General features: G+C 65.8%; 3 protein-coding genes, 1 long non-coding RNA gene and 1 other non-coding gene across 7 annotated transcripts; 1 reads left to right on the forward strand and 4 right to left on the reverse strand.

Annotated features, from left to right (window-relative positions):
- Positions 1-1816: 1816 nt before the first annotated feature.
- On the reverse strand, positions 1817-9178 carry HNRNPUL2 (heterogeneous nuclear ribonucleoprotein U like 2). The gene is made up of 14 exons (XM_072880689.1): positions 8482-9178; positions 6321-6450; positions 6131-6207; positions 5748-5887; positions 5229-5319; positions 4967-5079; positions 4566-4832; positions 4357-4479; positions 3913-4041; positions 3282-3450; positions 2949-3149; positions 2450-2526; positions 2089-2196; positions 1817-1944 (listed from the first exon to the last, which is right to left on the reverse strand). The coding sequence occupies exons 1-14, from the start codon at positions 9140-9142 to the stop codon at positions 1876-1878; spliced, it is 2355 nt and encodes a 784-aa protein (XP_072736790.1). The 5' UTR covers positions 9143-9178; the 3' UTR covers positions 1817-1875.
- An 809-nt stretch (positions 9179-9987) lies between these two features.
- LOC140660184 (uncharacterized) lies at positions 9988-11435 on the forward strand. Its single transcript, XR_012045356.1, has 3 exons — positions 9988-10064; positions 10247-10353; positions 11314-11435. It is a non-coding gene; the product is annotated as an uncharacterized lncRNA (long non-coding RNA).
- Positions 10438-10628, reverse strand: LOC140660659 (U2 spliceosomal RNA). The gene has a single exon (XR_012045456.1). It is a non-coding gene; the product is annotated as a U2 spliceosomal RNA (small nuclear RNA).
- Positions 11149-11885, reverse strand: TMEM223 (transmembrane protein 223). Its single transcript, XM_072880716.1, has 2 exons — positions 11612-11885; positions 11149-11537 (listed from the first exon to the last, which is right to left on the reverse strand). The coding sequence occupies exons 1-2, from the start codon at positions 11883-11885 to the stop codon at positions 11239-11241; spliced, it is 573 nt and encodes a 190-aa protein (XP_072736817.1). The 3' UTR covers positions 11149-11238.
- Positions 11886-12100: 215 nt separating this feature from the next.
- NXF1 (nuclear RNA export factor 1) lies at positions 12101-21497 on the reverse strand. Of its 3 annotated transcripts, none has more exons than XR_012045353.1 (21): positions 21408-21497; positions 20817-21012; positions 20571-20700; positions 18776-18859; positions 18527-18631; positions 18315-18395; positions 18157-18226; positions 17973-18061; positions 17257-17367; positions 17056-17162; positions 15560-15596; positions 15084-15152; positions 14927-14982; positions 14729-14833; positions 14541-14602; positions 14349-14464; positions 14192-14234; positions 13644-13716; positions 12416-12546; positions 12262-12322; positions 12101-12174 (listed from the first exon to the last, which is right to left on the reverse strand). XR_012045353.1 is itself a non-coding variant. In XM_072880696.1 (21 exons), the coding sequence occupies exons 1-21, from the start codon at positions 21436-21438 to the stop codon at positions 12136-12138; spliced, it is 1848 nt and encodes a 615-aa protein (XP_072736797.1). In that variant the 5' UTR covers positions 21439-21497; the 3' UTR covers positions 12101-12135. The 3 variants fall into 3 exon arrangements, 2 of the variants coding, with proteins under 2 accessions (XP_072736797.1, XP_072736798.1); XM_072880696.1 differs by having other exon boundaries at positions 12416-12598; XM_072880697.1 differs by having other exon boundaries at positions 12416-12598; positions 21420-21461.
- Between the last annotated feature and the right edge of the window lie 134 nt (positions 21498-21631).

Raw genomic sequence — 21631 nt, forward strand, 5'->3', positions numbered from 1 at the left:
ACCAAAAACACACACAAAAAAAAGGGGGGGGGGGGAACAAAAAAAATAAAAGAGAGAAAAGCGCTGAAAAATAAAAAATAAGAAAAAAAAGAGACACCTGAAGCGGCTACGAGCGCTTGGTCGGACTGACACGGCTGCGGCAGTTCGAGTTTATCCCCAAAACCAAAAAGAAAAGAAAAGAAAACCAAAAAAAAAAACCAGGATTTTTTTTTTTTAATTTTTTTTAATTATAATTTTTTTTTTTTGTTCATTTTTCTTTTATTTAAAAAGGACTCTCGAGCTTCAAAAGTTCTTCCTGTTCGCTGCGGCAGCCTCCCCCCCCCCTCGCCCCCCCGCCCGCCAGCTCCAGGGGGGGTTTGTCACCGCTGGCCCCCAAGGGGCTCGGTTCGGTGTAAAAACGGCGCGGAGGGGAAAAAAGATTAAAAAAAAAAACAACCCCAAACCCCCAAATCCACCCCAATCTAAAAGCGGAAAAAATTAAAATCCAAACCCCCCCAAAAAAAAGTGTTTGAATTTCAAACAGTGATGGGGGGGGGGGGGGGGCGGCCTCGTCTGGGGAGGAGGAAAAAAACAAATAAAGTCCAAGAAGTTTTAAAAAATTGAGATTAAAGACAAAAAATAAAAGCGATTTCTCCGCTAATTAACGCTCCCCCCCCTAATTAACGCAGCTGCCCACCGGCGGGAGCAGAGGGCTCGGGGGGGGGGGGGGGGTGTCTCGGGGGGGGGGGCGACAGAGCCTCCCCCCCACCCACTGCGCCCTCTCTAGCGGGCGCCCGCTAACGAGGGGCACCCACGCTAACGAGGGGCACCCACGCTAACGAGGGGCACCCACGCCAACGAGGGGCACCCACGCCAACGAGGGGCGAGCTCCCTGAGAAACGTTCCTTCTCTTCCGCTGCTGGGGGAGAGCGGGAAGGACTGGGGGGGGGGGGGGGGGACGGGACCCCCACGCCGCAGGGCCCCCCCTTCCTGCGCTTTCTGCCAAAAATCCTAATTAAAATAATTAAAAAAAGGGAAAAAAAAAAAAAGGAAAAAAAAAAAAGAACAAAACCAAACAACAACAAAAAGACGAGGTCCCGATTCCACTTCCAAGATTTTTTTTTTTTGTTTTTTTTTTTGTTTTTTCAGGGAAATTTAATAGCGAGCGGGAGGGGGAAGCAAGCGGGGGGGCAGGGGGATTTTCGGCAGCTTCTGGCACCGGCAAAGCTTCTCCGCGGAGCCGAGCGGTGGATTTGCCGCTTTTCACCCCAAAATTAAGCCCCCCCACTCCCCCCCTCCCCAATCTCCCCCCTCGCCCCCCCCAAAACCCCTCGCCCCGGGAGGGACCGGCCGAGGGTCACCTGGAAGGAAATTAGACGTGAAGCGAAGGATTAGAGTCAACAGTTAACATCTGCCCTCCCCCAATAAACACCCCTCCCTCCCCCTCGCTCTGCACCTCCCCGGGGCATGGCTGGGAGGATTTTTGGGGTGTCCCCAAGGCTTTGGGGCGATGCCGGGGCGCAGGAGCCGCCGCTCCTCCTCTCTCTCTCTCTTTCTCTCTCTCTGCGCAAACATTTGGATTACAAATCTCTAACTAGGTTTGAAATGTTTTATAGAATAAGACAATATTCTTTTCAACAAACTTTAAAAAAAAATTTACAGTTTTCTTTTCTTTTTTTTTTTTTTTGTGTGGTTTTTTGTGTGTTTTTTTTTTTTTTGTGTTGTTTTTTTGTTGTTGTTGTTGGTTCCCCCTCCCCCCTCCTCCGCTCCCGCCCCTCGTTTTCTCCCTCCCCCCCCGCCCCAACCCTCTCCCCCCCCCCAGCCCTGTTTCCATCGGTTGTGTTTTGGGAAGTGGCAGACACCTCCGCGGATTCGGGGTGCGGACGGGTTGGGGTTTCACCGGTACCCTTGGTAGCCGTAGTAGTTCCTGTAGTATCGGTCTCTGTCCTGGTAGTAGTTCTGCCACTGGGAGAAAAAAAAAAAAAACAACCCAAAAAACCCCCCCGTTACTGGTTAAACTGGTGCCGGAGGGGGGGGGGCGATGACGACACCGAGGCCTCGCCGTCGCCCCGAATTTCTGGCGGGTTTTTGCGGTCAGGATCTCGTTACCTCCCGGTTGTACTGCCGGTAGTAATCCCGGTATCTGTTGTAGTCGTAGTCGCGCCCGTAGAATCTGTCGTAGTCGCCTCGGTAGCGGTCGTAGAAGTTGCGGTAACCCTGGGGGGGTGGAAATGGGGGGGGTGGGGAAGGGGGGTCAGCAGGAGAACCGGCCGGGGGGCGCAGGTTGCGCCTCGCCGGGATTAATTTGGGGTGGCGGCGTCCCTGGGTGAAGGCGGGGAGGGGGGGGGGGGCAGCGCTTCCCGAGCCGCATCCCCCCCCCGCCGTGGTTTTAGCAGGAAAAGGCCGAGGGAGGGAAATTGGGGAGGAAACGGGGGGGGGGGGCAACGGGGGGGGGGTAACGGGGGCTCACCCCTCGGTTTCCAGGCTGTCCCCAGTACTGCTGCTGCCCGTAGACGCGATTGTCGTAACCTCGGCGCTGCCCGCCGACTGCGGAAGGGAGAAGAGGAACGCCCCGAGGGTCAGGCGGCGGCGCTGCCCAAACCCCCCCAAAACCCCCCCGAGGAGTAAGAAAAAAACAAAATAAATCTACAGAAATAAGGGCTGGACCCCCCCCCCCCCCCGTGACACCCAAATCCCATTTCCCTCCCCGTTTTGGTGAGCAAAACCGACGGGATCTGGGTACGGGGAGTTCTGCGGGCAGGAGAAGCGGCGTTAAGGCGGGGGGGTGCAGGGCGGGGGGGGGCTAACGAGGGAAGGAGCCAGAAAACGCGCAGGCCGCGAGGGAAGGGACGGCGGGACGAGGCCCCAACCCGAAATGGAGGCAGGCGCCCGCTCACCGGCGGGGAGGACGAAGCCGGACCCCCCCTCCCCCGCGACCCCCCTCCCCGGGGAACCCCCCCGCCCCGCACCGTATCCCTGGCCGCGGTTGCGGTTCTGGCGGTTGCGTTTGTTGCGGTTGTTGCGCCGGTTCGCTCGCTTCTCGGAGGGGGGGAGCAGTTTTCTGGCCTCTTCCTTGTATTTGGTGACCAGGGGTTGAGCCTCCTCCTTCGTCAGCTCTCCGTAGATGACCTCATCTAGGTAATCGTTCTTCTCCGGCAGAGAGTAATTAGCTACGGGGACGATTAACGAGGGAAAAGCCTCGATGAAGCCGCTTGCTTTTCTCCCGTTTCTCCCCCGAAAACGACACGAGGGCTCAGCGGAACCCCCCCGCCCCCGCCCCGCCGGATTTCCGGCAATCCCACCTTTCATTTCCAGCATCACCGACTCGGGGACGTCCTCCCCTTCCGCCTCCTTCCTCAGCTCCAGCCTCTTCTTCCAGTCTTCCTCGTTGGGAACGATCACGACCACCTTACGGGAGAAACCCTTGAAGGCGAGGAGCTTCCGTCGCTGCCCCGAGTTGTAGACGTTGCACTGGAGGAAGGAAAAAATAAAAAAATAAAAATTCCGAGTTTGAACAGGAAAAAAAATAAAAATTCCGAGTTTGAACAGGAAAAAAAATAAAAATTCCGAGTTTGAACAGGAAAAAAAAAAAAAACTTCCGAGTTTGAACAGGAAAAAAAATAAAAATTCCGAGTTTGAACAGGAAAAAAATAAAAATTCCGAGTTTGAACAGGAAAAAAAATAAAAATTCCGAGTTTGAACAGGAAAAAAAAAAAAACTTCCGAGTTTGAACAGGAAAAAAAATAAAAATTCCGAGTTTGAACAGGAAAAAAATTAAATTCCGAGTTTGAACAGGAAAAAAATTAAATTCCGAGTTTGAACGACGCCGAGCCCAGCCGTCGACGCGGGCAGGAGCTGCCCGCGGGGCCGGTGCAGGCAGGGTGCTGGGGCAGGGCCGCCGCGGTTTTTTTTTGGGGGGGTCTGCGAGGGTACCTGGTCAAGAATGAAGTTTCTTTTGGCTCTGGGAGCGATCTGAACCAGCTTGCTAAGGCACTGAGCAGCTTGCTGGATTAACAGGTCTCTGCTCTTGGCGTCCAGCTCTTCGACCTCCGGGCCCTTCGTCTGCGGGGAAGGGGAGCGGGGTGAGCGGGGCTCCGGGCACCCCACGCTCGCCCCCCCTCTACCTCCGGTATCCCCACGGCGGCTTCTCCGCCGCTAACTGCCCTGGCGGGGCGGGGGACACACACACACGAGACGTTCGGAGCTTCACCGCCATCGAGGGCGAAGCTTCCCGCAGCCCAAGAAGGGGAAATCCCACCCCGGGACCCCCCTGCCCTCCCCCCAAAAAAATAAAAATCCAGCCCGGCGTCACCGTTACGGCGCCGGGCAGCTCCAAACCCGGCCGAGCCGCCCCGGGGAGGGCGAGGCGGCGCTCACCCTCATTTGGTGCAGGACGGTCTCTGTTCCCAAGATGTTGTATCGCTTCTCCCGGTTCTCCTGGGTGTGTTTTTGTGCCCACTGGGTCTTCCCCGAGCCCGGCAGCCCGACCATCAACAGCACCTGAGGAGGGGGGCAGGGGTGAGACCCCGGCGGCTCCGAACCCCCGCCGCAGCGACGGGGGAGGAGGGGGGAGCGCGCGTCTTCACCTCGCACTCCTCTGTGGTTTTGGGGGGGAGCGGGGTGCGGACTCGGTCCTCCACGGGGACGGCGTGAATGAAGACGTAACCCTCGGGGGCGGGGAAGAAGGGTTCTTCCTTCTGGCCGAAGTTGAGCTCCACCACGCAGTTTTTGCAGAGGACGTGGGGCAGGAGGGCTCTGTCGGCGAGGGATTCTTTGCCGATCTGAAAAGCCGTCCCCACCTCCTCCCCGTTCTTGGAGAAGGAAAGCTCCACCAGCTCCTCGCCCTCGAAGTTCTGCGCCGCAAAGAACGAGCGGTGTCGGGGAAAAATCCCTTCGCGTTTTCCTCCCGCGCCCTTTTCCCGCCTCGGTTTAACGTTCCCCGTTTCCCTCTCCCCAAAATATCCCATTTTTCACCGGCGGCGCTTACCGCAAAGCAGCCGATGACATCGTTCTCCCCAAAAGTTTGGCCAAACTCCTCGAATTGCCCGTTTTCCACCTTCAGCCCTCGGCCGTCGTAGCCGTAAGAGAACTCGTCCTCCCCTAGAGCGGGACGAGCCCTCGTCAGAGCTAACGGCGGCCGGCGGGGAGGGGGGGGACGACATTCGCCGCCGCCACCCTTGGCGTCGCAGCCGGGTGACGCGTTTTGGGCCGGAGTTTGGCCGCGTTTTGCGGCCGGAGAGCGGCGTTACCTAGTTGCGAGTGAGAGAAATCCACAGACCACCCCACGCGGAAGAGGGGAACCTCCGTACTGCCCTCCTTCACCGGCAGATACTGCGTCACCTGCGGGGATCAGGGAGAAGCCGGTCAGCGCGCTCGGCCGCTGAAAAAATCGGGATACGGGCCGAAGGATCCCGCTGTTTAAACCCATTTCACAGAAAACGAGCGGTCTGACGCAGACGAAAAGCCCTCGCGTGGCGTTTGCCCCCCAGATGGAAGAAGGGGCTCCCCCCGAGGCACAAGAGCCCACGGGAGCAGCCCCGGCGCGGCTCCCACAAGGTTTTTACCTCCTCTTAAGGCAGCCTGCGGCCCCCGTTAAGCCCAGCTCTGCAAAACCAGCCCCACGCTCCCCTCCACGGGTTCTTTCAGGGATCCATTTCCCCCCCCCCGGGCCCTGTATTCCCGCTCCCCAAAATTCCGGGGGTTCGAGCGCCCCGACACCCCCTCCGGCGCCGGAGATCCGAGAGAAGCTCCTGCCGCCGTCCCCCCACCTTCGCCTCGAAGCAGATTTTCCCCTTGGTGACTCCGTGAGTGCTCCGGGCTCCAGACCAGAGGGAAGGGAACTTCTCGAAGAAGAGAGGTTGGCCCCCGTAACGGTCTTTGCTGGCTTTGAAGTGGAGATCAGAAGTATCTGACAGAGAAAAAAAATAAAATAAAATAAAGCACGGTTTTGCGCTCAACCGCCCTCGCGTAGCCCACGAAAAGGGCGCCGTAGCCCAGCGGCATCGAGCGTGCGGCCCGAGGAAGCCATCGCATCGGCTTCGACGAGTACGCGAGGTTTAGAAGATGCCACGCGCCCCCGAATACGCCTCGGCTCGCCCCAAATTCCGCCAGCCATTTGAGAGGGAGCGCAGCTCGAGATGCGCGTACGTACAGGTGTCCAGGATGACGACGGTTTCGTCGTCTTCCCCTTCTCTCGGTTCTTCTTCCGGCGGCGGCGGCGACTTGGATCTGCGCAAGCAGGGAAGGCGTAAAGCGAGGGGGATGCGAGCGGGGAGGAGGCGGCCGGAGCCGATTCCCCGACTCCGGAGGAGGGGAGGGGGAAGGATTCGCCCCCGGCTCACCGGCTGTTGTAAGCCTCCTCGCGGAACTCGTAGTAAGCCCGGCCGTGCTCGTCTTTTTCGTCGCGTTGTCTCTTGACGCCTCTTCGCTCTCCGTCGGAGCCGGCTGGTTTGGATTTGTCATCCTCGTCCGCTGAGGGAGACAAAAAACGCCATCAATTTTTCCCGAAAGCGGGGAAAACTCACAAAATTCAAGACCACAGTTTGGTTATTTTCCGCCTTCCGGGAGCGAGGCGTATCCGCAAAGCGCTTCGGGCCGCGCGGCTTCTATAAAACTCAAATTATTTGGCTTTAAAAAGGGGTTGAAACGAGATCGCCAGCGAAGACGAGGAGTTTGTAACGCCCTCCCGTAGCTGCAGCCTCGCCTTTTTGCACGGACGATGCTTCGAGCGAAGCGTCCCCGCCGTCCTGCCCCTCCGCGATCGCCCTCCCTCTCTCCCGCGCCTCGGCAGAGCTCCACGTGTCGGACGCGACGCGTGACGCCACATAAACACGCGTTCGTCGGGAGCGGACGAATCCCAAACCCGCTTGGAAATGTGTTTTAAAGCCGGTTTTAAAGCCCCGGGGGCAGCAGCCCCCGTCAGTAACGCAGAGGCGGGCTAGAAACCACTACTACACTTAAAAAAAAACCCCAAATAAATAAAAATTATGTTCTGATTTTCATCAAGCAAGGCAAAACTTGGGTTCAACGTCCGCTGGTTAATTAATAACGGTAAAACCAAAACCGCTACGAGGGCAAAGAACTAATTAAACGCTCGATAGCGAGAGTCCGGGCTTCTCCTGCGAGCCCCGAGAGAAACACAAAACCTCTCGGTTTGTGCGTTATTTGACAAATAAAGCAGAAAAACAGCCTTCAAATTCATAAATACGTGCATAAAAGCCGCCTTTTCCTCCTTTTTCAAGCTCGGAAGACAGAGAACCTTTCCACCTTAATAATTAACCGTAATAAAAAGAATAATTTCGGATTATTCCGGCAACGCTTCCACTTCAGCCCCGGTGAGTTCACCCTGGCGAGTCGACTCCGCAGCCGCACGTAGGCGTCCCCTGCTCCCCCACCCCCAGAAATCTCTCAGAAAAAAAAGAAATGAGGTTGTTTCCCCCCACCCACCATAAATCATAAAAACCAGAGCGCCGCGCGGACGGGTCACGCCGCGCTTTCTAAGCAAATACTTTCATCTACCAGTCGCCTCCGACGCTTCCCGGCTTCAACCCAAACCAGAGGGAAGCAATTAGAATAAATTAATTGTCTATAAACACGCGTCTCCGGCAAACTCCAGGCTGAACTTTTTTCCTGGTTGGTGTCAGAAACGGATTCTCAAAAGCTGTTTGGTTTTGGTTTGGTTTTTCTTTTTCCCCCCTCCAAGCGCATCTCAGAGGATGAAACCGTTTCCTATTTCCACCCCGACGCACCGAAACCGGCAGCGAGGAGGAGGGAACCTGTTTTCGCCTCAACGCTCGATTTTGCGGCTTCCGAGGGGACGCCGATAAAGAATAAAACTCTCACGTCTTGGGGGGGAAGAGCTGAGGATGGGGGTCCCGCTCTGGATATCCCCCCCCAAAAAGCGGGGTGAGGGGCTCCGGGCCCCCTCGGCGGTGTCCGAGAGGGGGAAAGAGCTCGGGGAGTGGAGGCGACGGAATTGAGGGGGTGCAAACGGGGACGTAAATGGGGTGGGGGCGGCTGCGTGCGAGGAGGGGGCGACGGCAGCCGAGAGGGCGGCAGAACAAAGCGGGGAGTTAAGGCGGTGCTGGCGGGAGACGAGCGAGGTTTTGGGGAGACTTGGGGTGGGGGGGTGGATGAGGGGTTTGGGGTGGTTTGGGGAGGGGAGCATGGGGGAGGGAGGGAGAGGTGGGAGGGGGCGGGTGGGATAAGAAAGCCTCAGGCAGCTCGGCGGGCCGGGACAGGCAGGAGGCGGCGGCAGGCAGGGGGTGAAGCCCGGCAGGGTCTGGGGAAGACCCTCAGAGGAAGCAGGCAGGAGGGGAACGGGGGGCCCGGCCACGCTGGAGGCCGAGTCCCGGCGGCAGAGCCCGGGGGGGGGGGGGGGAAACCGGGACAAGGAGGGCAGGAGAGAGGCCCCAACCCCGGGAGGGGGGGGGGCGGGAACCGGGGCAGGGGGAGGCCCCGGCCCGGGGTCCCTGAGGGTAGGGGGTCCCTCCCGGTGCTCACCGGCCTGGGCGCCTTCCTCCTTGGCCTCGGCGGCGACGGCCTCGTCCCCGCTGGGCCCTTCCTCCTGCGGCCTCTCGGCTCCGTTCACGCCGCCGCTGCCGCCCTCGGGGCCTTCGGGCTCGGGCTCCGGCTCCGGTTCCGCCACCGGCTGCTCCTGCGGCGGCGGCTGCTGCTGCTGCGGCGGCGGCTGCTGCTGCTGCTCCTCCGCCGCGGCCTCCTCCGCCGCCTCCTCCTCCTCCTCCTCTTCCTCCGGGGGGCCGGGCTGGGCCGCCTCCTCCTCGTCGGGGGCCGCCGCCGCCGCCGCCGCCGCTGTTACTCCCGCCGTGGCGGCGGCCGCCTCCTCCTCATCGGCCAGCAGCGCTTCCTCGTCTTCTTCCTCCTCCTCCTCCTCCTCCTCTTCCTCCTCCTCCTCCTCCTCTTCCTCCTCCTCATCGCCTCCACCGCCGTGGTGATGCGCGGTGGGGCCACCGGCCGGACCCGCTTCCCCGGGACAGGCCCCAGGCCCGGCGGGGCCTCCTTCCTCGGGCCCAGCCGCCAACATCTCGGCGTCCAGGGCCTCCTGCAGCCGCTGCGCCAGCTCCACCTTCAGGCCGCGGGAATCCAGGCCGCGGCGGCCCAGCTCGGCCCGTAGCTCGGTCACCTTCAGCCGCTTCACGTCCATGGCGACGGCGGGGCGGGTTGGGGGAAGGGAGGAGGGAAGCGGAAGCGAGGGCGCGCGTGAGGCGGCGGCGCCGAGGCCGAGCGGCGGCGGCGGGCGGGGAGTCGGGCCTAGGCCCCGGGGTGGGGAAGGGGAGGGAAAGGGAAGGGAGGGGGGGGAGAGGCGGGGCCTACGGAAAGGGCCGCGGCCGGAGAGCGCGGAGGCCGGAGACGGGAGCGAGCGCCGCGGGCCCTGCCCTCCCCGCTGCCTGCTCTCCGCCGCCCGCACCGCACCGCGCCTGCGCCCCCGCCGACACCCGCCGCCGCCTCACGACGCCCCCGGCCGCCGCCGCGCATGCGCCGACGGCACCGCGCATGCGCACCGCCACCCAGCGCTGCCCGCCGCGCAGGCGCGCCTGGCGCCCGCCGACACCACCACCACCACCACTCCCCCCTCCCCCCCCGCCGGCGGGTTGGGGCGCTCCCGGCCCCCCGCCCCGCCCCCCTCCCCAGGTCTCACGCAGGGCGCGTGCGCGGCCCTCGGGCGCGTGCGCGGGGCGCCGCGGCGCATGCGCAGCCGCCCCGAGCGCCGGGCGCGCATGCGCACTGCCCGCTTCTCCCCTCCAGCCCCACCTACGTGCGCAACGGTCGCTGCGAGCGGCGGGTACGCCCCCCGCCCGCGCGCGCTGCGCCTATTTTCTCATTGGTCCCGCCCCGCCCTATCACAACGCGGCGAGGGCACGGCCGGCCGGATTCTGCCTAGCGACGGGGAAAGCTGCGTTCCCATTGGTCGGGGGACGGGCCGAGCGCTCTCCTCGCTCGCTTTCCCGCCCGCCGGGCCGCGGCGGCCATTTTGTTTCGGTGCCTGAGGGGGGGAGAGCGGGGCCGGCGGGCGGGGAAGAGCCGGGGCGGTGCTGGGGAGCGAGCGGGAGAGGCCGAAAAAGCATGTATATATTTATATATGCGTATAAATATATATAGAGAGAGATATATATATTTTATTTTAAATTCTGGGCGGGCGGGGGCCGCAGGCGGGGCCGGGGAGGAGGCGCTGAGAGGGAAGGGGAGACCCCCCCAAAGAAGCCCCCGCAGGCTCTTTGCTCTCCTCACAGCTGCGGTTTTATTGCAGGAACAGCGTAAAAGCGCGAAGGGTTTTTCCTTTCCGTAGCGCGCAGAATTTAGCGTGAAAGTCACCGCCGCGGCCGGGCCGGGGCCCGACGAACCGCAGGTGTCACGGTGCGTTCAGCCGCTTCCCGGGCGTCCGCGGGGCGGTCCAAGGGGGCGGCGGGGTCTGTCTTTAACCGGCAATAGGTCCCCGAGGGGGAGTGCACCGTTCCCGGAGGCACTGCAATACCGGGACGATGCGCGGAGCGGAGGGAGCAAGCTCCGGATCCAACTCCCAGGCCCAAAAATCCGTTTAATATAAAGTCCTCTCATCGAGGACGTATCAGATATTAAACTGATAAGAACAGATACTACACTTGATCTTAGCCAAAAGGCCGAGAAGCGATACCCCCCGCCCTCCACGATCGACCACCCACCCAACGCCGCCCGCCCCCATGTCACGGCTGCTCCCGCACACCCGCATCGACCTCCCCGCTCCGCTCCCCGCTCCCTCCCCCGCGCTCTCCCGCACCGCCCGGGCCCCCGGGGAGGACCCAACCCCCGCCGGACCCCGCAGACCCCCGCGGCGGAGGCTCCCGGCGGCCCCTTCGATGCCCCTATTTGCATAACCGCACCCCTTCCCCAATCACCACCGCCCCTTCGTTCACACAACCCCGCCCATCTCATTCGCATGCCCCGCCCCCTTCCTCCACACAACCCCGCCCGCCTCCTTTGCATGCCCCGCCCCTTTCCACCACCGCCCCTTCATTCGCATAACCCCGCCCGGCGCTCTATTTGCATGCCCCGCCCTCTTCCCCACACACGCCCCGCCCCCTCCTGCGGCCAGCTGGGGCGGGGAGCGGGGACTCCTCCTCTGCCCCTTGACCCCCGACCCCCGCTGCCCCCGGACACCCCTCCCCCGCTCGGTACCAGCGGCTCCCCCTTGTTTGGGGGGGGGGGAAGGGGAGGGGGTACCGGTGCCTCCCCTCCCCCCCCCCCCGGTGTGGGGGCGGGGCGCTAGAGCTTGCGGTAGGCGCCGACGGTGACGTCGAAGAGGCGGGGGTGACAGAGCTGCCCCCGCTTGTCCAGCAGGAAGAAGAACGGGTGACCTTTGACCTTGAGGGGGAGGTCAGCCGGTACCTCGGAGCGGTGGGCGCGGCAGGACACGTGACGCAAGGGGACGGTGAGGGAGCGCCCCGCCCCCAGCCCCAGCGGCCCGTGGGTGGCGATCGTCACCGCCGCCCCCCCCCGCAGCAGCGTCACCCGCCGCACGGCGCGGAGCGGCAGCAGGCAACCGGCGGCCACCACCAGCGAGCCTGGGGGGAACCGGGGGTCAGCCGGGACCGGGCCACCGACCCCCCCAGCCCCCCCGGGTCCCCCCGCCCGGTACCGAGGGTGAGGCAGGAGGCGGTGAAGCCCCAGCGCCATTTGTGATCGCGGGGTCGGAGCGGGTCGTCGGGCCCGGGCCCGGGCGCGGGCCGCAGCGCCGTGAAGGCGAAATGAGCCAGGTAGGCCCAGAAGAGGCCTTGTCCCGCGCAGAACCACCCCGCCAGGCGGAAGAACCGGCTCCGGTCGTGTCGGAACAGCACCACGTCCCGCTCCACCGCCGCCGCCTCCAGCACCAGCCCCGCCGCCGCCCGCGCCCGCTTCGCCGCTGCCGCCATTGCTTCCCCCCACCCCCCCTTCTCGCCGCTTCCGGGTCACCCCTTCCAGTTCTGCCTCCACTTCCGGGGTCGGCCGCCATCTTTGTGCCGGGCAAGATGGGAACCCGCCTTCGGCCCCGCCCCCTCCTTAAAGGCGCAGCGCACCCCGCAAAGCGCCGGGGTTGAAACGGATCGATCGACCGATTTATTTACAAAACGGTGGGGAATAAAACGCCGGGGGGGGGAGGGGCGGGGAGGGGAGGGGCGCCGCTCACTTGAGAAACGCCACCTCGGGGATCTTCCCTTCCAGCTGCAAGAGAAAAAAAGGGGGGGGAGGGGCTCAGCTGGGGGTTGGGGGGTGCCCCCAGGGCCCCCCCCCCCCCATCACCAAACCCACCTTGAGTTGGGTGAAGACCTGCCCGGCCCGGCCGTAGTCCCAGTCGTTGTCCTGCAGGCACCTGAGGAGGGAGGGGGGGGAGGGAAGAGAGGGTGAGGGGCGGTGGTGGGGGTTGTGGGGAGGGGGTGGGGAGGGGTGGGCGAGGGCTCCTTACTTCTGGGACCACTCCAGGTTCATGCCCGACTGCATGGAGAAGGCGGCCAGCATCTCCTGCTGCTCGGCGGAGAGCGTGGGCACGGGGCTGGAGGAGGGGGTGGGCGCCGGCATGAGGAAGGCCTTGCGGATCTCCTCGGTGGTGGCGTTGCGGACGAAGAGCTCGTCGTTAACGATGCAGAGCCTGGCGAGGGGACGGGGAGCTCGGGGGACACCGCCACGTCCCCTCTCCCTCCCCCCCCCCAAACCGCTTGCAGGGACCTCGGCGGGCGCCTCCCCAGCCGCTCGCCCGAGGCTGCCACCCAACCGCTCCCCGAGACACCCAAGGCCACCCCAAGGCTCCAACCGGGTGGCCGAGAAGAGCGATAGCCACGCGGCTCGTGGCGGGAAGGGGGCGGCTAGCAGCAGGAGGGACGGGATCGTCCCCTTTGCGTTGAGTTTGGGCCCAAAAGAAAGATATTTGGGGGCCGGAGCGCGGCAAAAGCCAGCGCCCAACCTGGCAGGGGGGCCCCGGCTGGAGAAGAGGAGGGCGCCGGTGCCGGCGCCGCTCTCCCCGGCGTCCGAGGGGAGGCTGTGGGGACGGGGGGGGTAGGGCTCTCGTCCCACGCGACGGGACGAGGGTAACCGGCCTCGAGTGGCGCCCGGGGAGGTTTCGGGTGGGCGTCAGGAACCATTTCTTCCCCCCCAGAGCGGTGCGGAGGGGGGCAGCCGCCGCGCCGGGAGGGATTTAACGGCCGCGGGGCTGAGGGCCGGGCCGGGCCGCGCCAGCGGTTGGGCTCCGTCATCTTTTCGGACGCCACCGATTCGGTGATTAACGACGTTAACGAGCCCCCGACCTCCCGGCGCCCTCCCCGCGGGCCTCGATCCCCGAATCCCGGGACGCTTTGGGGCCGCAGGGCTTTTTAAAGCTCGCCCAGCCCCGCGGCGAGCGGGGACGCCCCCACCCCGGGCCACGGCCCCGTCGTTCCCATCCGCCCCAGCTCCCCGCGTCCTTCCTCATCCTCACGCCCGGCGGCTCCGGTCCGTCCGCAGCCCTAGCGGGGAGCGCGGAAGCGGGCCCGGCACCGCGCAGAGCCGCTCATCGGCGCCCCGCTTTTCAACCGGCGCCGCGCCCCGCTCCTCCCGCTTCGCCGTCGGGCTCCGCCGGCAAGAGCCGCTCGGCCGAGCTCCGCCGGCGGCGAGGGGGACGCGCGGCGCCGAAGGCCCGGGAGGCGACGGCCGCCGCTTACCCGGTGTTGCCGGCCGGCACGGCGATGAACATGCGGGTGAAGGCGCGCACCGAGTCTCGGGATTTGCCGTCCACTGCGGAGGAGAGGGAGAGGAGTGAGGGGGGAGGAAGAGGAGGAAGCGGGGGGAGGAAGTGGGTGAGGGGGAGGAAGAGAAGGATGGAGGAGGAAGAAGAGGAGGTGGGGGGAGGAAGAGGAGGAGGGAGGAGGAAAAGGAGGTGGGGGGAAGAGAAGGAGGGAGGAGGAAGAGACGGAGGAAGAAGAGGAGGTGGGCGGGAGGAAGAAGGGGGAAGGGGGAGGAAGAGGAGGTGGGGGGGAAGAGAGGGAGGAAGAGGAGGTGGGGGGAGGAAGAAGAGGAGGTGGGGGGGGAAGAAGGCGGGAAGGGAGGGAGGAAGAAGGCGGGAAGGGGGAGGAAGAAGGCGGGAAGGGGGAGGAAGAGGAGGTGGGGGAGGAGGAAGAGGAGGTGGGGGGAGGAAGAAGAGGAGGTGGGGGGAGGAAGAAGAGGAGGTGGGGGAGGAAGGCCCGCGGCGGTGCCGGGGGGTGAAGCTCACCTTCCTTGAAGATCCCGTGGACGGCGAAGCACAGCAGAGTGTTCTGGAAAAGAGCGGGGAGGGGGCTGGGTGAGGGGGGGGGGAGCGGCAGGGGGCCGTGGGGTGGGGGGAGGGGAAGAGCGAAGGACCCCTCCTCGCCCTCCCCCTCCCCGCTCACCGTCTGGGCGCAGATGTCCACCATGAAGGAGTTGACGTCGTGCTGGGTCTTGGGGAGCTCGTTGAGGAAGGCCACCACGTTGAGCCGCGTGTGCTTGAGCAGCTTGAAGCGCATGGCTGGGGAGGGGGAGAAGGATGCTGAGCCCTCCCCCACCCCAAATCACCCCCTCCCCCCCCCTCCCCACCCCCTTACTGGGGTCTTTCAGCTTCTTGACGTTTCTGCTGTCCTTAAAATACTCGTTCAGGCTGTTCCTGCGGGGAAAAGCGGCCGTGAGGGCTCTGCCGGGGGGTGGGGAGGGGACAGGGGATGCAGGAGGGGTGGGGAGGGTCCTGCCCCCCTCCCCTCCCCGTGAGCGGCAGCAGGGGGGGACACACGCACCTGGGGGGTTTTGGGGCCCGAAGGGGATGCTGAGGGAGCAGCAGGCGCCGTCGTGGTACGCATCCAGCAGCCCCTGCCGGTCGCTGGAGTCGTAGATGGAATAATACCTGGGGGGGAGGGATGGGGAGGGGCGAGAGGGGGTGAGGGAGGGTTTGGGGGGCTCAGACCCCCGCCCCATCCCCGCCCGCCCCGGCACTCACTGCTGGAGGAACCGCAGCACCAGGACCTTCAGGTCGTCTGAGCCGAAGTAGCTGCCCTAAAAGGGGAGGGGGCGCAGCCGTTACCCCCAGGCTGGGAGGGGGCTGGGGGTGCAGGGGATCCCATCCCCCCTCCATCCCCCCCCCCCCATCCCCCTACCTTGCAGGGGGGCAGCGTCGTGGGGGCCTCCACGTCGAAGGCGATGGGTGGAGGGAGATCGTGGCCGTCCTGGGGGGGGGGGAGGAGGCGGGGATGGGGGAGCAAACTTCTCCCACCCCCAGTGGGGCTCGGTGTCCCCCAGCCCCCCAACAAGGCTCAGTGCCCCCCCAGCCCCCCGGTAGGGCTCAGTGCCCCCCAGCCCCCCAACAAGGCTCAGTGCCCCCCAGCCCCCGGTAGGGCTCAGTGCCCCCCAGCCCCCAGCAAAGCTCAGTGCCCCCCCAGCCCCCCAACAAAGCTCAGTGCCCCCCAGCCCCCAAAAGGCTCAGTGCCCCCAGCCCCCAACAAGGCTCAGTGCCCCCCAGCCCCCGGTAGGGCTCAGTGCCCCCCCAGCCCCCCAACAAGGCTCAGTGCCCCCCAGCCCCCAACAAGGCTCAGTGCCCCCCAGCCCCCGGCAGGGCCGGCGCCCCCTCGCTCACCAGCCGCAGCAGCTTCGGGAAGCGCTCTCGGACGGAGCTGCCGAGAGGGAGCAGAGTCAGCCCCACGGCCGGGCTCCCCCCCGGGGCCGGGCCTCGCCCCCGCCGCAGACACCAGCCCCTCCCCAGGACCCCTCGCCACACCGGGGTGGGCGCCTGTCCGTGTGGCGTGTGTCCGTCCGTCCGTCCCCCTCTCCCCGCAGCCACGGGGTGCGAGGACACGCGGCAGGGCCACCCCCCGGCTGCCTCCCCCTCCCTGGTGCCGCAGCCCCCCGCGTCCTGGGGGCCCGGTGCCATCCCCCCATCCCCCCCGCCCACCCCGGGGCTGCCCCTGCCCCTGGGGGGGGGGGGGTCTCGGGCTGCGTCCACGAGCAACTGGGAGCCCCGCGGGCCGGCTCGGGACTTACCTGGCTCGTACTCACCTGGGTGCCCGGAGCAGAGGGGAAAAGGGGAGAGGAGAAATTCCCACCGGTCGCGGCGCAACCGTCGGCACGACCCGGCCGTTTACAGCTGCCGAGCCCCCGCGCCGGGGTTGGGGAGGGGGGGGGACGGGGGGGAGCCCCCGATCGAGCGAGAAGGGGGTGAAGCAGGGGTTTGGGGTGGGGGAGGACAGAGAGGGGTGGGCAGCGCCGGGCAGAGCCTCTTCTCCTTCGTGCCGCTCCCTCCCGGCCCCAGGAGCGCGTTGGGCTCCGGGTACGGCCGCATCCGGAGCCGAGACCCCCGCCCGCGCTGGGAAGCCGGCGTCGGCACGCCCAGGGGTGCTGCGGCGGGGGTGGGGCGCTGAGGAGGGGGTGGGTGGGGGTGAGGGGGCCTGCCCGGAGCGGGGCTGGAGACCCGCGGCAGGCCTGGGATAGCCACGGCCTCCCCGCGCCGGCCGCGGCTGGGCGGCAGCGTTTGGCCACTGCACGGCTGTGCCTGTCTTAGGTTGTTCCTCCCGTGAGGAATCTTACCCGTCTCTGGCTAGCCAGCCATCGTCGAGGGCCCAAAACGCGGGCGCGAGGAGGCGGGGGGGGGGGAGGCTGCTCCGCGGGGGGCAGGCCGGGGGCAGCGACGCCGTGCCCCGCACCCCCGAAAGCTCCGTGGAAGAGCGGAGCAGCGTCGAAAACCCCCGTCTGCGCGGCAGAGGGGGACGGGAGCGGGACGTTCCGGAGAAGAGGCTGCGTATCCCAAAAGGGAGGAGGATGGGGAGGGGAACAGCGAGAAGGAGGAGGAGGAGGAGGAGGAGGAGGAGGGAGGGGGAGGAAGGAGAGGGGAGGACGCGGGGCTCCCGGCAGCTGGAACGGATCGGCCCGGCCTCGCTCGCACCGCGACCGGGGGCCTGCGTGCGGGGATGGGGCGGGGGCGTCCGGGCACCGGCGAGCGGAAGGCACGGGGCGTACGTGGGGAGGGGCGAGGGGGGGGGGAGGCCAGGGCCTCTCTCTTCGTCCTCTGCCGTGTCGCCCCCCGCGGAGCAGGGGCGGCCCACGGGCCCCTAGGGCCGCCCCAAGGCTAACACTGACCTGATGTAGGTGGACTGGTCCCGGAAGGCGTCGCAGAGCGGGTTTCCGTCGAGCCAAAGCTCCTCCAGTTTGAGCCCCTTCACCTTGTCCAGCTCCCGGTCCGATTTCAGCTACGAGGGGAAGGGAGGGGGGACGACGACAGGGGGGTGAGGGGGTGGGGAAGGGCCGGGGTGTGGGGGGAAGCGGCAACTCGGGGCGACCCAGCTCGTTGCGAGAGAGGTCGAGGATCTTGAGGCCGGCGGCTTTCTGGGCCAGCTCGGAGAGGTCGTCCAGGCGGTAGAGCTTGTTGCTGCTCAGGTTGAGGGACTGCAGCTGCGGGGAGGGAGACGGGGGTCGGGGGGGGGCGGAAACGGGGGTTGGGGGGACGGAGACGGGGGTTGGGGGAAGGGGATGGAGATGGGGGTTGGGGGGACAGAAACTGGGGTTGGGGGGGACGGAGAGAGGGCTCGGGGGAGGGGATGGACGGAAAGGGGGCTTGGGGGACGGGACGGAGACGGGGGTTGGGGGACGGAGAGGGGGTTTGGGGGGACAGAAAGGGGTTGTGGGGGACGGAGAGAGGGCTTAGGGGGACGGAGATGGAGCTTTGGGGGAGGGGATGGACGGAAAGGGGCTTGGGGGGATGGAAATGGAGACGGGGGTTGGGGGGGACAGAAACAGGGCTTGGGGGGACAGAGATGGGGTTTTGGGGGATGGAGACAGGGGTTGGGGGACAGGAACGGGGTTGGAGGGATGGAGATGGGAGTTTGGGGGAGGGACGCAGACAGCGGTTGGGGGGACCGAGATGGACGGAAAGGGGGCTTGGGGGGACAGAGACGGGGGTTGGGAGGGGACGGAGACGGGGGTTGGGAGGGGACGGAGACGGGGTTGGGGGCTCCAGCTGGCGCGGCCGCGGCAGGGAGAGCCGTCCCCGTCCTCACCTCGGGGATGTTCTCCTCGATGATGCGCAGCACGACCAGCATGCAGCTCCGCTGGTTCAGCACCACGTCGATGCTCTGCGACACCAAATCTGGGGGGGGGTGGAAATTAGGGGGGTGGGGGAGGGGAAGGAGGGGTGAGACGCCGCTCGCCGCAGCCCCCTCCCGCCCCCGGAGCGGCGCTTACCCGGGTCGACGCGGAGGCTTTTGAGGTCCAACGCCCGCTGCGAGCCATCGTACCTTTTGCTCATGCAGAGCTGGGATGAAGGCAACGAGGATGAGCGCGGGCGGGCTCTGCCGCTGCCCCCCCCCCCCGCCCCCGCCGCGCCCGGCCGCCCCGCTCACCTTCAGTTGCTCAATCTCCTCCGGTTTCAGCTCGTTTTGCAAGGACTGAGGCGGAGCCGAGGAATTGATAATTATCACCACCTACAAAACGAACGCAGCGGACCGTCGGGAAAACGGCGTGCCGGCACCGAACGCGCCCCCCCCCCCGCCCCGCGGAACGTCGCGCCGGCGGATCGTCCCGGCCGGCGGCGGCCCCCGGCAGAGCCGCGGACCTTGTAGTTGTCCCTGTCGGTGATCTTGCGGGAGACCTGCTTGAGGGCGCTGGCGGTGGTGGCGTCCTCCACGTAGAACTGCGCCCGGTTGTGGTCGTAGTGGAACTGAAAGAGGGGGACGGGGTGGGGGGGGTCCGGGCGGCAGAGAGGGGGCACGTGCCCGCCGGCCACAGCTTGCCAGCCCCCCGCCGCCCCGACCTTCCCGAAACGGGAAGCGAAACAAACCCCGGGGACCTGAGCCCCGCTCACCTCGACGGGAGTGAAGGGGACGCTGCAGAGGTTCTGGATGGAGCTCAGCAGCCAGGATTTGTCGTATTTCTTCCCGTACGGGATCTAAAAGGCGATTCGCCCGGCGTCAGGGCGCGGGCAGGGCTGGCGACGGCGCGCGCCGCTCGCGGAGGAACCGCCGCAGCTCTGCCCGGGCGACGCGAGCCGCAGCTGGGCAGGATGCAGCTGCCTTCTGCGTAGGGATGGGGGCGGGGGGGAGAAAGGGGGGGGAGAAACAGAGGATAGGAAAATGAAAGATGAGGGAAAGATAAAGGAAAGGCAAGAGGGAAAGGAAAGGAAAAGGAAAAGGAAAAATGAGAGGGAAAGGGAAAAGAAAAGACAGGAAGGAAAAGGAAAGAGCAAAAAGGAAAAGGAAAGAGCAAAAAGGAAAAGGAAAGAGCAAAAAGGAAAAGGAAAAGGAAAAGGAAAGAGCAAAAAGGAAAAGGAAAAGGAAAAGGAAAGAGCAAAAAGGAAAAGGAAAAGGAAAAGGAAAGAGCAAAAAGGAAAAGGAAAAGGAAAGAGCAAAAAGGAAAAGGAAAAGGAAAGAGCAAAAAGGAAAAGGAAAAGGAAAGAGCAAAAAGGAAAAGGAAAAGGAAAAGGAAAGAGCAAAAAGGAAAAGGAAAAGGAAAGGCGAGAGGGAAAGGGAAAGGCAGGAAAAAAATGAAAGGAAAGAAAAAAAAGAAAGAGAAAGGAAGAGGCAAAGGGAAAGGCCAGGCCTCGCCGCTTCCCTCGGACGGGACCCACAGCGTCGCCTTTGGGGCCGAGCGCCAGCTCAAGCCCTGGCCCAGGGCCCTCCCCAAAGCCCCCCCGGGCCGGGGGCACCGGCCCCCTCTCCAGCCAGCCCCCCCCGGGCTCGCCCACCCCCTCGGCAAGGAAACGCCGCCTCACGGCCGGCCCCAGCCCCCCCGCCGCAGCTCCGAGCCCTTCCCAGGCGGCCCGGGGAGCAGAGCTCAGCGCCTGCCCCTCCTCGGGCCGGCAGCCACGCGCTCGCCCCTCGGCCTCCTCCTCCTCCTCCTCTCCGAACCGGCCCGGCGTCCTCAGCCGCTCCGCGCAGGACGGGCCTTCCAGCCCCTCGCCGCCTTTTTGTCCCCCTCCTCCGCTTTCAAATCGGCGTTCCAGCGCCTTAACGTCCTTTCTAAAAGCGGGAGGGCGGGGGAGGGGGCCCCCAGCGCTCGAGGTGAGGCCGCACCGGGACGATCGGCACCCCCAGACCCTCCTCTCCCCGCCCGTCCTCCTGCCCGGCGTCACCCTGACCCAGGTGCAAAATCCAGCGCTTGGACTTGTTAAATTTCATCCCGTTAATCGGAACCCAAAAGAATCACGGAATTTTTCGGGTTGGAAAAGACCCCAAAGATGACGGAGCCCAACCGCTGGCGCGGCCCGGCCCTCAGCCCCGCGGCCGTTAAATCCCTCCCGGCGCGGCGGCTGCCCCCCTCTGCACCGCTCTGGGGGGGGAGAAATCGTTCCTAACACCCACCCGAAACCTCCCTGGGCGCCACTCGAGGCCGGTTACCCTCGTCCCGTCGCGTGGGACGAGAGCCCGACCCCCCCCGTCCCCACAGCCTCCCCTCGGACGCCGGGGAGAGCGGCGCCGGCACCGGCGCCCTCCTCTTCTCCAGCCGGGACCCCCCCGGCACCCTCGGCTCCTCCTAAGATGGGGAACGGGGGTGACACCGGCCACGCTCGCTGTCCCCGCGCTGCCGCTATAGAGCCGTTATCGGCGTCCCCGTGGAAAATCAGGCGCCGCCGCGTCGCAGAAAGGGCCCGCCCCACTCACGGTGATCTTGAACCAGTTCCTGCGCCCGCCGTCGCGGCTGGTGCCGCTGCTCCGCTCCGGGGCGGGAAGATCCCGTCTGACCGTGATGTGGATGTTGGCCGTGCGGTTCGGCCGCGGGCCGTAGGGCAAGCTGGAGACAGCGGGGAGAGATTGGGGGTGGGGGCCCCCGAACACCCCTCAGCCCCCCAGGCAGCGCCGGGGCGGCTCGGCGGGGCTCCCCCCCCGCCCGCGGCCCTCCCCACTCACTATCGGTTGCGGGGCCCGTCGTGGGCCTCGCTCATGGGGACGTCGCCGTCGTCCTCCTCCAGCCGCGCGCGCAAACCGGGGCCGCCGCGGCTACGGGAACGGTGGTTCATCTCGCTGTACATCTTCCCGCGGAACGGGCCGCGACCCTTCTTCCTGCGGCCGGGGAAACCTCGGCCGCCCACACGGTCATCGTGCTCTGCCCGGGAGGCACCGCTGTCAGCTGCTGCACCGGCCCCGGGGCTCCCCTGAGCCGGCTCCCGGGCCCGGGCCCGGCCCCTCTCCCCTGGCCCAGGCCCCTCTGTCCCGGCCCGGTCCCTTCTCCCCTGGCCCCAGGCCCCAGCCCCGCTCCCTTCTCCCCCAGCCGAGGCCCCTCTCCCGCGGTCCCGGCCCCGGTCCCTCTCCCCAGGCCCCAGCCCCTCTCCCCCATCCCCATCCCCTCTCTCCCGGCCCCGGCCCGGTCCCCACCCCAGGCCCCGGCCCCTCTCCCGGCCTCGGCCTCTCTCCCCCGGCCCGGGCCCAACTCCGCCTCCACCCTCCCCGCCCCAACGCCGCTGCCCTCCCCGCCGCGGCCCGGGCCCGGCCGCCGCTCACCGCTGTACCCGCCTTTGCCCTCCTCCGCCATCGCCCGCTCCCGGCGCCCGCGGCCTCACCGCCGCGCCACGCCCCCTCGCGTCACTTCCGCCCGGAGGTCGCCACCTCCTTCCGCGCATGCGCACTAGTCCCCGTCCCCCGTTTCCCCCCCCCGCGCTCCCGCCGAGACCGCGGGTTCGAGTCCCGCCCCGGGAGGAAGAGGCAGAGCGGGGGGTGCCACGGTT

The sequence above is a fragment of the Ciconia boyciana genome, chromosome 16, assembly GCF_034638445.1.
Source record: "Ciconia boyciana chromosome 16, ASM3463844v1, whole genome shotgun sequence".
NCBI lineage: Eukaryota > Metazoa > Chordata > Aves > Ciconiiformes > Ciconiidae > Ciconia > Ciconia boyciana.